This window comes from Lissotriton helveticus, chromosome 9, assembly GCF_964261635.1.
Source record: "Lissotriton helveticus chromosome 9, aLisHel1.1, whole genome shotgun sequence".
Taxonomy (NCBI): Eukaryota; Metazoa; Chordata; class Amphibia; order Caudata; family Salamandridae; genus Lissotriton; species Lissotriton helveticus.
Window position 1 is genome coordinate 374,628,220 of NC_136070.1, and position 12,249 is coordinate 374,640,468.

At 44.3% G+C, this 12,249-nt stretch overlaps 1 protein-coding gene across 1 annotated transcript in view; it reads right to left on the reverse strand.

The window, feature by feature from the left end:
- The window catches only part of ATG2B (autophagy related 2B), a 1,105,913-nt gene that overhangs the window by 406,549 nt on the left and 687,115 nt on the right, over positions 1–12,249 (reverse strand). Inside the window, exon 29 of the mRNA XM_078660122.1 lies at positions 2,499–2,640. Coding sequence (XP_078516248.1) covers positions 2,499–2,640 — 142 coding nt within the window. The remainder of the gene's footprint in view (positions 1–2,498; positions 2,641–12,249) is intronic.

The following is a 12,249-nucleotide window of genomic DNA, read 5'->3' on the forward strand; positions in this document are numbered from 1 at the left end:
TAAAATGACAGACTGAATTGCAGCCCTGAGTAATAACCACTGGCTGGAAATAAATCAAGGAATCCACCAATCAATTGTGACGTTTCCTTCTTTACAGCCATGGCATAATGTGTTTGCTCAGGTATAACAAGCCCTTCTGCTGGCAAAAAATCCCCTTCTTGAGTGGTGTATAACTCTTTGGGATGTTGCAAATCTGCCAAAACTACATGTAGAGTATGCTGGAGGCAAAGAGATCATCTGCATTCACTAATATCATTCTTATCGTCTACAGATCAGATGCATGAGGAAACCGAATGTCATCCGATTCAGAAACAAACACATTTTCAAACCTAGGAAAGATCTCATGTGAAGCTATTTTAAAAATCTTGGTGTATTTGCTTCACGCTGCCTATCTAATCCCGCTGCACCTCCATTGTGCTGGGCATCGGCCTGAGGCTTCCTGTCTCCGCTGCAACCACCGCAAGCCAATTTATATCACATGGTATGGCTTTGCTCCGCAATCACGCGCTACTGGGAATCAGTGACAGGGGAGCTTACTGAGGTTCTGGGCTGGGAGGTCCCCCTTGTCTCAATGAATGTGCTCTTGGGTATCACCAAGGGGATGGATGGCTCCAGAGCTGAAAAACTCTTTCTCAACACAGCATTGATGGTGGCTAAAAGGGACATTGCGGCCAACTGGCTGGACTCGGCTGCTCCCACTATGGCACGTTGGCGCAGGGGGGGTGGACTAGTGCGCTGCACAGGAACGGCCCCTGTATGAGGCCAGAGGATGCCCAAAGACGTTTCGCAGAATGTGGGGCAAATGGGTCGGGTGATAGAGGACTGATACTTTCACTGAACAATCGAGAACTGGGTGCGTGTAATGATGTCTTCTCCTTGCTTGTGGACTCCTGTATGCTGGTGTACTATTATCTCATTTTGCTTTGCACCGCTAACTGTATTCACTGCTGGTGTTGTTCTCTCTTGTTGATCTCTCATAAAATCAATAAAATTGGTTATAAAAAAAAAATCTTGGTAAACAAATCCTTAAACAATGCTCTGCTATGGCCTCAGCACTATACATAATTTTGCATGTCACAAATTCTGTTTGTAGCATTGTGCCTCTGTCACTAAAATAAATCCAAACAGTTACTTCAAAATTAAATTTGCAGCAGAAGTTACAACCAGCACTGCAATGGCAGAAGCATCTGGCTTTGAAGGAACCAGAGTTGACACTGACTTGGCATCAACCTAGTAGGCCAAAAAACATTCAACATTGGTTGTTGAAAGTCCTATATTTAATTAGCATATGCTGCTACAATGGAAGAGATAACCTAAGGTATTAGATGAAGGTAAGAACCTGGAGTGAAGAAGCTAATTATGTATCCTTAAAGTTGTTGTGCAGGAGGAGGACCTTCCTGTATGAATGAATGAATAACTTTATTGTTTGGTTACTCAAAACCATTACATTAAAACAAACGTATAAAAAGGATTACAAAAGTTAAAACAGGAAATGTGTTAGCAAAATAGTCTATGCATCTACGGAGTCTCTATTCATTTAAGCCCTGAGTGGCCATCAACTTGGACCGTGTCTCTTGAATGAACTTGCCAAATTAGGCCATGTCTTTTACTGTGGACAGTGTATATAATTCATGGACCTCCTCCTTTGCGGTGCGGGTCCCCGCTTGTCTTAAGATGGACCTAAGATAAAGACTGCGTGCTGCGCGCAGGTCCGGACAGCAGAGTAGCAGATAAGCTTGGGACTCACGTTTGTAATTGCAAAGCCTGCATTCCAATACACCCAGTTCTGCCCGTTCAACGGCATATAGTTCTTTAAGGGGCAGAGGGTGTAGTCTGTAGGCTAGAATCTTATGGAGAGCTGTGCGGCCCACGGCCTGCAGGACCTTCCTGTACTGTCTCTGAGGTGAAGGCAGATCCTTGATTTAGTAACCATTGACGAATAAACCTCAACCTGCTCCATACCAAAGCAATGAAAAGTTTAGTCTTCCTCTCACAGATCATTTTAGTATTCCTGAGGCCACATTTGTGACAAGTTGTTTCTACTTCTTAGACACCAAGGGCAATTGGTGAACGGTTCAGGTCAAAATCAGTATGACACAACCTTTATGGCTTAAAGCCTGATGATTTTGAAAAAAAAACATCCCAAAAATACTTGGTGGCTCCAGAGCACTGTGGCTGTTGAAGTACATTAACGAATGAACTAATATCACCATGGAGCCTTTACACAGAACTATTGCTTCACTTCGGCGGCTGTTCAGAGACGACATCGTTGATGTCAGAAAGCACCATCTGGCACCATCAACTCAATATAGTAAGATTCTGTGCAGACACAGTGTGGCTTTTGTAAAAGTGGTTCAGATTAAAGGCAGTAGAAGGATACAGTATGCATTAGAAGTATGTGTTCAGTAAAGAGGTTGTAATGAGACAAATGCATATGGTGTTTAAACTAAAACTTAACCTAAGTGCAGATGTACCACGAAAACTAAGGCTCTTATTACCATTAAGAAGATGATTCATAGGACAAGCAGCTTGATGACCATCCATCTCCTCCATAGCATCACTCATTAGATCCCGCAAAATCTGTTGCTCTGCTTCTGCGAGCACTGCACCTTGAGAAGAGGATTTATGATTTGGCACTGACTGCAAAAATAAAGTTCACATTAAAAAAACTTGATTTGATTTTATATGGACAGTTTTTGTTTAATATCAACAAAAGATGTACCATTTATATGGTACATCTTGGAGGGTAGGCATGTTTGTAAGTAGAAAATATATCTGTACTGTCATTTACTTACAATTACAACACTAACCCCACAGTTATGCATTCGACATTCACAATCATTTACGGATCAATCAAAAATATGTCTCACAAACTTCATGAGTGGAATATTTCAAGACCGCATAAAAAAGGAAGTTAGTCAACAGTAACAATGCATCCCATCAGAGTATTGATCACATATTTACATGCGTTGTAACATTTCTAATAATCAGAATGAGCCCTCGGAAAGTTAATGACTGGGTAGTTGTATATAAAATCATATGTACTATAATGTTTGGGGTTTAGTATTTTACTTAGGGCAGAAATGGATTTAAAAGAAAATGTGTAAGTAATTTTCAAAGCAGAGAATGAGCATTTAGGACCTGATTGAGAATTGGGCAGCAACAGGAAATCTTCTGATTTGTGGAGAAAGTGCTAATTCTGGAGGACAACCAGTTGGCAATATTTCCTCCAAAAGACTATCCAAATGATGGCAGAAATGACCCATGAACATCATAGTCCAAATGTGGCACTTACTTCACAAATCAGTCATTTGCTTTACCATCCAGCTGTTATCAGGCCCACAACCATGGGTTGATTACAAAGAACGGTTATCAGAGTGAATGGTGAGGCAATACATTGCCAATGTTACATACAGCTATTACCGATACAAATATACAGAACATTCTGTATAATTGACTAAGTTCATTTCATAGTACGACAACTAAGTAAACTGATGGAGAAGATGAAAAATAGGTAGTGTGAGGAAGTTTGAAAAAGGTCTACAATACTTTTTACTACATTGGTCAACCTGAGAGCTACCTGGCTCAACCTGCAAACTCCCTGGTTTAAGTATACTCATGAGAAGGAGTTTGGACATACATTCACTTCAAGGCCGAACATCAAAAAGGATAGAGCGATGAATGTGACCACAGGCATGGAAGTGCTAGGCAGCAAGGAGGATTAAAAACTACTGTTCGAAATCAGGGCTTTCCTAAGCTACAGAAAAGATTTATATATAAATGATGAACTAATAAGATAGTATTAGACCGTAGAAATAACTCATGGAATAGGTCAAACCGGAGACCATCAGACAGTCAAAGCATCTTCTTTCTTAACAAGAGAGTTTATAATTCTATGAATATACTTAGATGTCCTCTGGTACAACACTGTTATCTTATGTGACTTTGTAGAGCGTGGCTAATTACCTGTGAGGGTATCCAGACGCTGAGTAGGGCAGGCCTAAAGAGGGAGGAGGAGATCATGCGGGTTTCGTCTGGAAGAGCCATGTCTTGAGGTTCCTTCGGAATTACAGGAGGAAGGGGTATATTCTGAGGTATTTCGGGAAGTCGTTCCATCTCTTGGCTGCGAGGTATTAGAAAAAGCATCCTCCGTTTCTGATCTTCTTGATGCGAGGGAGATGTGCTCTTTCCTGGGATGCAGATCGAAGGTGTCTGGTGGGTTGGTAGAAGTTAAAGTGGTGGTTGAAGAAAGCTGGACCGGTGCTGTCGAGAGCTTTCTTGGTGTGGGTAAGTAGCTTGTACTTACATTTTTCCTGGATGGGAGCCAGTGGAGATTGAGGAGATTGTGGAGAGATGTGTTTATTTAACCGGATGTTCAGGATGAGTCTAGCAGCAGCACTATGGGTGGTTTGGAGTCGGCATAGGACATGGGCTGCGATTCCTATATAGAGGGTGCTTCTTTAATCAAGTCTATTTGTGATAAGAGCCTGGGTGACCGTTCATGTGGTGTTCAGTGGGATCCACTTGAAAATCTTGTGCAGCATTCGCAGGATGTGGAAGCATGATGAGGATACGGCGTTGATCTGTCTGCTCTTAGAGAGGCTGGTGTCCAGGATGATCCCAAGGTCCTCTGCATGTTCTGCAGGGGTCGGAGGGGGACAATTTCAGAGGGCGACTAAGAGGCGTCCCAAGTGGAGTGGTTGTTGCCACAGATAGCACTTCGGTTCTGTCTCTGTTGAGCTGAAAGGAGTTGTTTTTCATCTGTCAGTGACATTTCTCAGTTTTGGGTTACACGTGTTAGACCCTCTGCCGGATGGTTTAATCAGGATATGCCATTATCGAAGAAGTCCTGCAAATGCCTAGAGCATTTATGGTGAAAATATTATAGTGTTGATAGTAAAGCCAACTATAATGTGGCACTTAAACAACATCATAGGCAAATACGCAGCAATCGCAGACAATATTATGTGCAGAAGATTGAGTCTTCTACTAACTCCTCGAGAGAACTTTTTTCAATTTTCAATTCCATGTCATCTTTGCATCGCGTTTCTGCTCGTAATACTCCTTTTTCTAAGATCTGCAATGTGATGGCTAGATTCTTTGCTGATAAAGTGGCAAAAATGTATGACTCCTCTTCGCAGGATGTCAGAGACATCCGATGCCCGGAAGCTTGGTTTGAGGTTTCATCATCTGGGGACAGCCTAGCTAGTTTTATTGTTCTTTCTCTGCATGAACTTAGGATGCTTTTTACCAAAGTCAAATCTGGGTGACCGATGGACTCCCCTCCACCCAAAATTTTGGTTTTGGGAATGGAATCTATTCTATCTCATTTGCGCAATTTGATTGGCAGGTCACTTATGAGGGGTCAATTATCTCTGTGGTGGAAGCATGCTACTGTTGTGCTCTTCTTAAAAAACCTTTAGACCCAAGGCTGCCTGAAAACTTTAGACCAATCTTGCTGCTGCCCTTTTTTACGAAGGTGACTGAAAAGCATGTGAACATGCAACTAACAAATTTAATAGAGACCAATAATCTGTTACACCTGACCCAGTCAGGCTTTCGGGCACACCACTCTACAGAGTCAGCTTTATTGTTAGCTTTGGAATCTCTTAGACTCTGTGCAGACATTGGACAGGCAGCAGCATTAATAATGTTGGATGTCAGCACAGCATTTGACACGGTGTCTTATGGCATTCTTTTAGCGTGGCTAAGGAACCGCAGTGTCAGGGGTATGGCTCTGAGGTGGTTGACCTCCTTCCTCCAAGACTGCACCTTCCAGGTAGCCCAAGGGCCCTTTTCCACTGAAACACAGCCTCTGCTAAAGGGAGTGCCTCAGGGCTCCATGTTGAGCTCTACTTTATTTAATCTATACATGCGACCCTGGCAGAGATCATCGAACAACACAATGTTACCATTCCATCTTATCCTGATGATACGCCACTTATTGTCACTTTGTACCAGGAAGTGGAAGATGCGGATGCCCAATTTAGTTTGGCGAAGCTGGCAGAATGGATGAGGAGCTGCCTTAGGCTTAATGCTAAAAAAACTGAGTTCCTCATTGTTGGTAAAGCTTCCTCTGTCTGGTTTTCCGCCTGGTGGCCTGGTGCTTTGGACCCGTTCTAGTCCCTAAGTTAAAGATAAAGAACATAGGAGTTTGGTTTGACCCTAAACTGACTTTTGATAGTCAGATAGCTTGTGTTGCAGGCAATTGTTTCAGCACCTTAAAAATTCTGGGGATGATTATGGATATTCTGCCTCTGGCCGCCAGGAAAACCCTAGGCCAGGCATTGGTGACATCCTACCTAGACTTTTGCAATATCCTTTAGATTGGGGCCTCGCGGGGTAGATTGCAAAAGTTGCAGAGAGTACAAAACAAGGCTGCATGTTTATTGTTAAATCTACCCAGACGTGCGCCTTCTGGTCCAGCTCTTGCCAAATTGCACTGGCTTCCTCTAAGTAAGAGAATCTCTTTTAAACCTATGTGCCTATGCCATAAAATCCTCAACAGCAGGGGCCCTCGGTACCTGTTTCCCATGGTGACACCTTATTATCCCAGCCGCAGTCTCAGGTCATCTAAGGCTAAGCTGGCTGTGGTCCCATCAGTGAAAAAATCCTGGATGGGTGGCTGCTCTTTTGGTTTTTGAGCTGCAAAGGTGTGGAACACCATACTTCTCCATCTTAGAATGGAGTCTTTGGAAACAGATTTCAGTAAGATGCTCAACATTTGGTTATTTCAGCTGCTCTAGGTGATCGGTTGAGATTGAACTCAGTATTGTCTGGAGTTGGTTTTCTTTAGCTATGGTCTGTATTCTTCTTTGTTAGTTCAGTTTGGTAGTAGACTGGCAGGACAATCCTAGCACGGGGACACTCCATCTGGTGTAACCAAGAGCTTTATAAATCAAATTATTAATATTATTGCTTTGGCGATGCTGGTTGAATCAGTAAGTGAGAGGATGAGCTGTGTGTCATTGGCGTAGGACACTATGTTGATGCTGTGGGTTCTGACGATGTCAGTGAGAGGCGTCATGTAGACATTAAAGAGTGATGGGTTGACCGACGATCCTTGAAGGACTCCGCAGATGAGTTTCTTGGGTTCTGAGGTGACGGGTGGAATTCTAACTCATTGAGTTCTGTCCGTGAGGAAGGAGTAAATCCACTTGAAGGCCAATCTGCAGGTACTCACATGCCGAAGCTTTCTGATGAGTGACTAGTGGGAGACAGTACTGAACGCTGCAGAGAGGTCGAGGAGGATGAGTGCAGTTGTTTCTTCTCGATCAAGGATGCTTCTGATGTAATCGGTGGCCGCAATGAGGGCTGTCTCTGTGCTGTGGTTGGTGCGAAAGCCTGATTGAGAGATGTCTAGGTATTGATGGAGTTCTAGGTGGTCCTTGAGTTGGATATTGTTGGCTTTCTAAATAAGCTAAGGTAGAAAAGACAGGAGCAAGCTAGGTCTGTAGGTGCTGGGGGTGTTGGGAAGCGCTGTTGGTTTACTCAATAGGGCACTGACTTTTGCATTTTTCCAGCAAGACAGGAAGGTGGCGGTGCTTATGGAAGTGTTGATGATAGCGGTGAGCGCAGTGGAGATGATGGTTCTTCCAAGGTTGTATATGAAGAGGGGCATGGGCCTGAGGGGGCTCCTAAGTGGATGGTATTCATCAGGGAGGGGGTTTCTTCATTCAAGAGGGGGTTTCAGTTGCTTTGCAGTTTTTTTGCGTTGCATAGTTGCTGTTGGTAGAATTTAAGGGCACTTTGTATGTGCATCTTGAAGGTGATGTTTTTGTCAAGTCTCCATTTTCTTTCAAGTAGTTTGCAGTGACACCTAGTCTCCCTGAGGTCGTCATGTACCAATTGGGTCTTCATTTTTTTGTAGGTCTTATTTCTGGTGGGAGCGTTGTGGCTGGTGCAGTCGGCGAGACATTTAGTGTCACCATTGAGGTTCCTGGTATGGTTAGGTGGGTGTTCCTGTAGGGTTTTCTTTGGATTTTTTGCCCCAGTATTTTGTTGGTGCTTTGAGTTTTTCTGGTGGGGTGGCTTGGTGGGCTGGCATCTTGAAATGTATGATGTACTGGTCAGACCATGTCAGCGGGGTCATGTTAGTGATCTTGTTGGAGGAGAAAATAGGGTGGAGGTTAGGGCCTGATGTGCGGGTTGGTCCACTGATGACCTGGGTGAGCCTGAAGTTGTGGAGGATGTTGAGGAGGGCCATAGACTTAGAGTCTGTAGTGCCTTCCAGGTGGAAATTGAGGTCCCAAACAAGGATGTAGTTGGTTTATTTGATGGAGAGGGGAGCGATGAAGTCTGCAATGTGGTTGCAGAATTCTGCTTGGGTCCCGGGGGATGGTAGGTAAGGTTTCCATTAATGGTGGCATTGTTGTCCGTTTGCATTTTGTAGTGGAGGTGTTCCAGGAAGTTGCTGTCCGAGTCAGTGGAGGTGGTGCAGTCAATCGTGTTTTTGTAAATGATCACACGTCCTCCACCTGGTTTGTGGGTTTGGTCCTGGTGTATGATTTTGTAGGTTGGCGAGTTGGCTGTGGCGATGTCCAGGTTGGAGAATGAGTTGAGGCAGTTTCGGTCAGGAGGAGAAGGTCGTTGTGGTACTTTTGAGAAGGTCCCAAATTTTGGTGGAGTGTTTCCTGAGGGATCGGACGCTGTGGAGCATGGCAAACACTTGGTGCGGGTGGTGGTGTGCGTCGGTTGTTTGGAGGTGAGGGTGTAGACGCCTGTGGTGTCACAGGTGAAATTACAATGGGTGCAGGAAAAAAGGTCCAAAGTGCTGCTGGGGGATGTGTGCCAGCAGCGTATTTGCCTGTGTGTATTTAAGAGGTCTTGGAGGATGTCGAGGAGGAGTGTGTGTGTTCATTGGCTCTGGTGGCAGCTGTGGTTGTGGTGTTGCATTGGATGGTAATAGGGCCAGGGTTTCTGGTGATGTCCAGGTGCAGATGGTTTTGCTGCTGCCTGCATTAAGTAGGTTGCGGGGTGGGTAGGATTCGGTTGCCGGGAAGAACGGTGAGCAGGAAAAACCCGGGCAGCGACAGTGTCATTTGGTCAAAAGGAAGCAACTGGATCAGGTAGGAACAAGCAGGAACTGGAGGCCACTGGAAAGCTAGATGCCCAGGTGTCTACTGATGCAGCCTCGCAGCGGCCTGCAGTAAGTAGCTACTGAGGGAGACGGGGGTTCTGTTGGCAGTTAGAATGGTAAGCGGTATAAACCTAGGCAAGAAAACCCAGGCAGCGGCAGTGTAACTTGGTCAAAAGGCAGCAACTGGATCAGGCTGTAACAAGCAGGAACTGGAGGCCACTACCGACTGGTAAGCTAGATGCCCAGATGCCTACTGATGAGGTTGTGCTGCGGCCTGCATTAAGTTGTCCCTGGGGTCAGAGGGGCTTCTGTTGGGAGGAAGAACAGGAAGCGGGAAAAAAACAGGGGGAAACCCCAGGCAGTGGGAAAAACTCGTGCGGGAAAACCCGGGCAGCGGCAGTGTCACTTGGTCAAGAGGCGGCAACTGGATCACGCTGGAACAAGCAGGAACTGGAGGCCACTGGCAAGTGGCAAGCTAGGTCCCCAGATGCTTACTGATGCAGGTGAGCTACGGCTAGCATTAAGTAGATCCTGTGGTGGGAGGGGCTTCTGTGGTCAGGAAGAACAGGGAGCAGGAAAAACCTGACTGGGAAAACCAGGGCAGCGGCGGTGTCACTTGGTCAAAAGGTAGCAAATAGATCAGGTTGGAACAAGCAGGAAAAGGAGGCCACTGGCAAGTGGCAAGCTAGGTGGCCTGGTTATTAAGGGTAGAAGGGTATTAATGGTAGAATTTGCTGGTGCCGCTATCAGTCAGTCCGGTTCATTCTGCAAGCCTGAGAACTATTGGCCAGAGATGGGTTTACATTTGCGAGTAATGAAAATATTATAGGCATGTGTTATGGCGGATACCACCTTGTGGGGTAATTTTATGATGAAATCTGGAATAGTTGTTTCTGTTTGAAAATAGAACTTATTATATCAGACTAAGTATTTCTATTGCACCTAATTTGTGGAAATGGCGAAACTTAAATTAACAATATTTATTAATTCTCAATATGGACATGTGGGCTTCTTTGAAAGTAGGCAATGATAATTCAGCTTGACATTAATTAGGAAGATGGGTTTTGAGGGTTGAGTTGAAGGCAGATATGGAGAATTCAATTTGAAGAACATTACAGTGTAGAATGTTAGAAGTTTGATGTACTTGAAGTTGGACGGCACAGAGTTCGGCATACGTCAGGGCATTTAATTCTGTGTGAAATAGGGAGGTAAGCTACAATGTATTGACTTGAATACAAAAATGACACGCTTGAAGTGTGTCCTATGTTTTGGGGGAAGTGAACCAAACTGGTGCAGGTAGTTGGAGGTATGAGAGCATACTGGGCAATGTATGAGTGCACCTGAAACAAAGCTGATAGCTTATTAGAGGGAGGAGAAGTTACACTGCAGGGACTGATTCAAAGGCTCTGGCACTAATTAAGTTGGCAAATGACAAGGATGCTGATTAGGGATTTGGACAACTGCGAAAGAAAATGTGTATTAATATTCTGAATATTTAAGGCCAGATGTAGGTGGCCAATTACCGGTCGGTAACGGACGAATTCGGACGTTACCGACCGGTAATTGGAATTTGAGATGTAGGTCACTCAATTTTACAGAATCGGTAAATTTACCGATCGGTAAATTTACCGATTCTGTAAAATACCGAGTCGGTATTTTTACCGAATCTGTAAAATTGAGATGTAGGTGGGACTCTTCTGAGTCCCACAAGCCTTACCGAATCGGTATTTTACCATCAAATCCTATTTGATGGTAAAATACCGATTCCGGTGTGCATGCACATGTGTTTATGCACACCTGTGCCATATGACAGGCAGACCTGCCCTTAGGGCAGGTATGCCTGCCACATGGCACCCCAACCCGTTTTGGGGGTGCTAGAGGGTGTCAAAGTGACACCCCCTGCACCCTTGTGAAATTCGGTATTTACCGATTCGGTAATTACCGATTCGGTAATGCCCATTCAATCCTATGGGCTTCAAAGCCCATAGGAATGAATGGGCATTACCGGTCGGTATTTACCGAATCGGTAAATACCGAATTTTACCGATTCGGTAAATGCACATCTGGATTTACCTACATCTCGGTACTTCTATTTTACCACTTCTTAAATACCGAATCGGTATGATTCGGTATTTAAGAGGTGGTAAAATAAAATTACCTACATCTGGCAATTAGTGTTTACAAGTTGCAGCAGGTTATGTGATGATAGTCCTAAACTTCACATTGAATTAGACTTGTACAAAATGTTTCATAGCAGATGGAAAGGATAAAACGATGTTGGGAGATTGCGACAAGGCATTTGTGAAGTAAATAATTACTGCCTTAGGGCTTCATTATGAGCGGACTGTAAGTCTCAAAGGGGCCAGTGACATGGGATAGCCACCCCATCTTGCTTACAAGTCATGCAATAGCTTGATGGAGCAGCTAACTTCTAGTAGATACAGCAGTTTCTTCAGGAAGGCTGTGTAAATCTCTCTCAGTTGAATTCAGTTGCATTTTCTTGTCCTTTGTACTTTGTAAGACTCCATGACTTTGATTACCAGTTTGGTGGTAAAAAACAGCATTTACCAATTTCGCAAGGGTCTGTGTCCCGCAGAATCTGCATTTACCAAATTTGTGAAAGACCAGACTGTGCTCTTCGTCACATGAGGTACACAGAACACACAATATAGAATATATGCACAAAGCATCCGATAGTGCCAGAAGCTCCTGGAGTGAGAAAATGAATCACCAGAGAATAGATATAGCATCAGCATGACATCCCCAACGCATATCAACATCCCCTTCCTGTGTGGGAGTGTGCAGGAAGTCATTTTGAGTGGCCAAAGTACCTTAAAACAAGACAACCATAATCTATTGCCATCCTATGACGTCACTCAGTTTTCACAAACCGAAACCGCCAAACACTTCCATCCTGGACACCAGTAGAGTAAGGAAGTAAATTCATGGAATCTGAGCTGGAGGTCCTAGCCAAGGATATGGTATTTTGGCTCATGTGTCACCTCATTCTTAGGACCTTTAAAATAATATAACTAACAAAATCTATGCCATATACACATGATGTTGAGAAAGTCAAAACAGTTCCAAACCTTGAAATGCTAGATGTGTAAGCGATTTGCCAGGCACACGCACACAGGCATGGCAACTGGTGGTGGTTCTCCACCTCAGCT